The 5,940-nt window shown below is 34.3% G+C and overlaps 1 protein-coding gene across 1 annotated transcript; it reads left to right on the top strand.

Annotated features, from left to right (window-relative positions):
* Window positions 1-1,365: 1,365 nt before the first annotated feature.
* LOC144430704 (uncharacterized) lies at window positions 1,366-4,345 on the top strand. Its single transcript, XM_078118744.1, has 11 exons — window positions 1,366-1,599; window positions 1,668-1,860; window positions 1,935-2,115; window positions 2,190-2,363; window positions 2,431-2,591; window positions 2,657-2,864; window positions 2,935-3,056; window positions 3,132-3,336; window positions 3,404-3,710; window positions 3,778-4,079; window positions 4,149-4,345. Exons 1-11 carry the CDS (start codon window positions 1,564-1,566, stop codon window positions 4,210-4,212), a joined length of 1,953 nt encoding a protein of 650 aa, XP_077974870.1. The 5' UTR covers window positions 1,366-1,563; the 3' UTR covers window positions 4,213-4,345.
* The last annotated feature ends 1,595 nt before the right edge of the window (window positions 4,346-5,940 follow it).

The raw sequence follows: 5,940 nt of genomic DNA, 5'->3' as shown, positions 1-5,940 counted from the left end.
AACAATGACATGTTTTGTTTGATTGACGTTGTCAAACAATATTTGACGCGCGTCAAAAGTCGAGATGCACATTAGCATATTGAATATTTTCAGAAATAGAAATATTTATGCATGAGGAGAATCCGGGAAATATTGATGATGTTTGGAAATTTGTTTCGAATTACAGAAAAATATCTTGAAGTCCATATATTTAAAGGCGCCCGATATGAAACTGTCCACTAGATGCTAGGTAAGTAGTTGAAATATTCTTTTGGGATTCAGTATTCTCGGAGAATGACAACGTCAATCAATCTATCGAAACATCAACGTTTTACTTGCATACGAATATGCAAAATAAACTGCTTGTTCTAACATAAGGATATAAGTGCTTCGTCAAAAACAAATGGTTTATTTGTGATATTATTTATACGGATATGACAGCTCTTGATTAAAAATATAATTTATAACTCAACATTTTGTGTTTTTGCTTTGAATATGATGGAAATACACTAAAAATATTTAGTACTTTCCAACTTTATCATATTGAAGTAGGATTCGAATGTTTTGAGAATTCCGAATTCGGAAATAAAATTTTCGACTTTGAGACCTATGACGAAACGTTATGAAACTGGATATTTCGACTTTATTGGTGTTGTCGACGAACGTCGTCGAGTTCTGTATAATCCTGTTTTGTGTCGATCCCGATATTAATACAATCGTTATCTTTTCATTTAGAGGTTGTCGTTGGCGTTAGATATATATATGTTTAAATGCCAGCAATTAAACAGAACATAAAATTCATTTTTAAATTAATTGGAGTATTCTACACCAATTTCCGATTTATCATTTTGGAGGTGAAAAGATAATTCCCAACTCCAATACCACTGACAACGAGTGAAATATTCTTCGTGTGCACAATCCATGTCCGAATAACTCATATTACAGTGTCCATTCATTATGGCTATTCCAGATACATTGTTAATGCTTATATGATCAGGAATTTTTTCTGATTGATTGACGCTGTCAAGCATGAGAACGTCAATCAATCTATGATTCAAAAGTCGTACATTTTGCTGTTAAAACAATTGTATGCGTATACCAAAGAGTGAATAATAAAAATAAAGTGTTGTTGAAAAACTTCTATTTTTTTAGTAATGCTGTTCAATTGGATGTAATAGCTATTGACTAACTATCTTCAACCCTGAAGTTATATTTATATAAACAATGCGTACTGATGAAGTGAATAGCTATGTCGAAGTGGTATCTTATTAGTTGAAAAATAATGTACTTCACAATAAAAAGATTAATTAACAATTACCTTTTTACTAAATGCACAATGATGGAAGATTTAAATGAAATAAACTGAACTTTCTGTTATAACTACGGCATAGCGATTCGAGGTAAACATTTGTTGCGCTTCTGACAATTTCAATCATTGTGGTCGAGATAAGAGCTCACTAAAGTAACATTAAAACATAAAGGAGCTGGTACTTGGATTTTGAAGAGAGGGAAGAAATCCCATATATACAAGCGCACAACAGGGATTCGACAAGTCGTTGTTCAACAACCTGAATAAAGACGATCATGAAGATTTTATTGTTACTTCTAGGCTGTTTGGCCGTAAGTATTTGATAAATAGTGCCCTTCGTTTCTTTTTATCAATTTTGCCTAAATTATAATGTTTACAGGTTGCCAATGCCGCTCTATACCAACCGAGTCATTGTGGATATGTTACTTACAATGTCGGACAATTTTACCGAATCAATTACGGATGCTACAGTTTCCGAAGCTACTACTGTCCTGCTTGGTTCACAACGAAATATTACTCTAATGTTCTGAAGAGCTATCCAGGAGAGAAATGCACAGAGGATGGATTCGAAGGTAATTCTGAATTGTATGTTTTTCTGAATAATTTGAGAAACACACATTTTGAGGCATGATTTTTTGTATTATAGAGATGACGGTGGCCGTTTTTGAAACTGAAGTTAAAAAACAATTGAAAGAAGTGGCCGATAAAATATATCTTGATATGCAACAAAAAAAGGGGGATTGGGTTGAAACTGCAACAAATCAAAATACCGAGGCAAAGACAAAGCACGAAGACGCTATCGAGGAATATGCAAAGCAGTATTTGAAGTTTGTATTTCTTCTTACAATTCTTTCTTACGTATTCTTTTCTTACTCAAATTACTAACATCGTGAATTTTTAGAATTACGGGATTGCAGGAAGAGTCAGAAGAAATGAAGGAGACCAACAAGAAGGCTATTGAAAATTATAATACAAAACTAGATTCATTGTTGGAAGAAGCAAAAAAAAATTATAACGATGACATGCAGAAAAGATTCGCTTGTGTGCAGGAATATCACAAAAAACTTGTCGAGAGGTGTGTTACTGTAAGTTCAAAAGTTCGTTTACAAGAGAACAAAAAATTCGAACCTTTTTTATTTCAGGTCTGTTACATGCTTCAACACTCGTTTAGCTAAAATAGAAGAATACAAAAAAGCTCTCGAAAAGCGCGTGACAGAGTATGAGACAAAATATAAATGTGTCATGGAAGCCATCGTAAAACAAAGATCTGAAGTGTTCCAAAAACTCATATACAGAGCCCATTGTAAGTTTTTTCTATTCTTTCGAATTTTGCACATACTTTTATTCATAATGGAACTTTACGTTTAGGTTCTGAGGATTGGAACGGAGCAGACGTTAATGCAGTTTTGGAGGCTTTCAAAACTAAAGAAACTTTATCATATCAAACACAGTTGGACGAATACACCGCGAAGCTAACTGCAGCTATCGGAGAACTTGTAAAAAGCTACGCATGCGCTTATCAGTGCGCATACGGCGGAACTCTCTGTTTTGGCAGAAGTCAATTTTACACCAATTGGTAATTATAAATAAATGGCAGGTAAATAGTATATATCAATATAATTCTACTCTTGGTTTTTTCTTTATAGTCGAAGTATCGGGAAATGGTGGACGTACAAAATTACTACCCAGAGAAGTTGCTTCCGTTTCTTGACCTACAAATTTCAATACAGGACAATCAAATACAAGGAGCTGAAAAAATGTGTAACCGGTTAGTGCAAGTCCTAAAACGTTTGCTCAATTGTCTTTATGTTTCACTGAATTTAATGTTTTTATTACACTTAAGATGAAGTTAATATCACCGAACAAAAATTCAAAGAAGACCTTGATAATAAAGCTAAGACAATAATTGAATCCATGAAGAAAACATATGATGATTGGTATGCGCAAGCAAAAATAACTAATCAGAAGGCATTGGAGTCTTTCAAAAAGATTGTTGATGAGAGACACAAATGTTTGATAACGTATTATAAAGCAAATTACTTAGTACAGTAAGTGTCACGGTGAATAAGTATATCATAAGATGACATTTGGCTCAGTTGCTCTTTATATTTCCAGAAACAATTGCATCACAGCAGATAACTTGACTTCCCTAGAAGAATATCAGAAATCATTGGACGAACAAAAGAAAAAAGCGATTGCAGAGTATGAAAAAAAGCTTGGGGAGCGCCTTTCTCGCGCTTCCAAGGCATACACTGACATGATTGGTTGCCACGAGCAAGGGCTCAATGAGCGAATTGCCAAATATGTTGCACAATATGCAACATGCCTATCTACCAGAAAGACAAAGATCGAAAGCTATGTAAAGTGCTTATCGGAACGGTTTGAAAGAAGACTGAAATGCATTACAGAGAGATTGGAAAAGGTTGACAGCGTGACATTTTGTTTAAAATATGTATTTATATTTATATAATTCTTGCAAAAATGTTTAGATTGCCCAACTCAGAACGGAACAGTATTTGAAACTGCTTGAATTTTATATGGGCAAACCACTCGGCAACGAAGCTCAAAAATTGTACAACGCCTACGAAGAGAAAACGAAGAAAGAACACACCGACATAGTGACCAAGATTGAACAAGACTGGGGGAAACATCTCAGTGATCTGAAGGAGCATTATGCTTGTGGATTCAAATGTACATACTGTGTGCAACTTCGAGAACTTAAGATCACCTATAATTATCGATGCGTGTTGCCCACGTCTTCTTCTTATTGCTTTGCTTACAAGCAATTCTGGTAAGTCTTAGTTAGTTTTGTAATTGAATTGAATCAGAGTTTTTCCTGTTTAACATAATCCTATTTCAGCACGTACAAATCCTACCGCATTGTCAAGTATGACGGATGCTTCAGATATGTCAGATGTATATAAACACCGCCGACATCAACCGAACGACAAACGACCATGGAAATATCTTAGTTTTAGATTAGGCTGATGAATTTATGCCAATTGCCTTTACCATCTGCTGATATTGACAATAAATTCTAAGCAAATGCAAATAGAAGTGTTATAATGTGGTTAGAGGCATCTTTGGTGACCGGGATTTGAAAGTACGTGTGGATTGAACACTATTTCTATACATTTACATGTAAAATTGTATCACGCAATAACATCAGTTACATACTTCGCAAAGCACAAGGCGCTTTATTTTTCAACATGCATGCTTCATACTCCTTGTAACCCCCTTTATTTGCGACCCGGTAACGCCAGGGTGCAAATAGTAGAAAAAGCTGTTGTGCCGAAAATTTATTTCCCAAATCCCTATTAAAGCACAACCGATACTTTCAAACTTCTCATTGAAATTGTACTTCTAAAAATTGATAACTTGAGATGAAACTCTGAGCGATGCACAAGAAATCAAAATGGGAAATACAGGTCAAATTGTTAGGTTCAGAAATGACAAATGTTGGATGAGAAATGGAATTATATTAAAAAGAATGTCTCAGAACAATCATATTATTGCCAAATTCTACAATTAGTATATCTTAATAACATACTGGTGATATTTGTGCACCATATAAGAAAACTTTATGATGTCGGCAACCTTTTGTCGCTCGTGGACCAAAACTAAAGGTTGCGAGTCTTGTTGGGTGTCACATATTTTTTGAAAGTTAAAAACCGAAGGTATGGCCGATTAATCGCAATTTTTTGATCAGATCAGATGTTGACATTTTAGGATTTAAGCAGCGTGCGAAGACTGCGACAACTCGTGAACTCAACTTAATCGTTTTACTTGAGAAGAAAAATTACAAATGACATTTAATGTGACACTTTTTGTTGCAACCCGCTTAATACGTTTTCAACGTCATTGAATGGGAAACGTTTTCTGAATGGGACACTGAATGAAGCCAAGATAAAAACATTTTATAAATGGGCATCACTAATCCGAATTCTCAGCTTGTTCTTTGTAATGTTCGTTTTCTGAAATAATTGTTCGCGTACATATGTACTTCCAAACATCGATAGAAAGTTATTCGCATGATTTGTCACTCAAATTGGGGTAAGGTTTTCTTTCAAGAAGATACTTTTTTATAAAAATCAAGCAAAGATACATTTCTTAAAAAGGAATATAAATTTATTTCTTCATCTCAATAAAATTCATTTAAATATTTTCTGCGCCATTGAACCCTTTGCACTTAGCATAAACTATTCTGCGGTTTGTTGCCATTTGTCTAATTATAATTAATAAACGAGTAGCCTACTTATTTACTTGTTAGGTTATAGTATAAATTAGTCTACACGTGACTTAAAATAAATTCTGTTACGTAAAGAATATAATCATCAAAACAGCCGATTTCTATAATTCAGTAAAGAATCGCGTGCTGGATTATTTTACTCCGCGGACAGGATCTGGCCCTCGGGCCGTAGGCTGACCCCTGCTCTAGTACATTCCTGTTTCGAAAGACTGGTATTTTATTGATAATTAGGAAACATTACCTAAACTTAGAGTAACAAAAACTTGGAGAATATAATCAGAAGAATCAAGGGCATCCGATCTTAATGAATTCAGTTTACAAATTGAAAACTTAAGTACAACGGTATTTTTTTATTTGGCTCAATGCGTTATATCCAATATGACGTCATTATAGTTTTTTAAAG

This window comes from Styela clava, chromosome 12 (genome assembly GCF_964204865.1).
Source record: "Styela clava chromosome 12, kaStyClav1.hap1.2, whole genome shotgun sequence".
Taxonomy (NCBI): Eukaryota; Metazoa; Chordata; class Ascidiacea; order Stolidobranchia; family Styelidae; genus Styela; species Styela clava.
The sequence above is the reverse complement of the archived record's forward strand: the minus strand, read 5'-3'. Positions and strand labels throughout refer to the sequence as shown.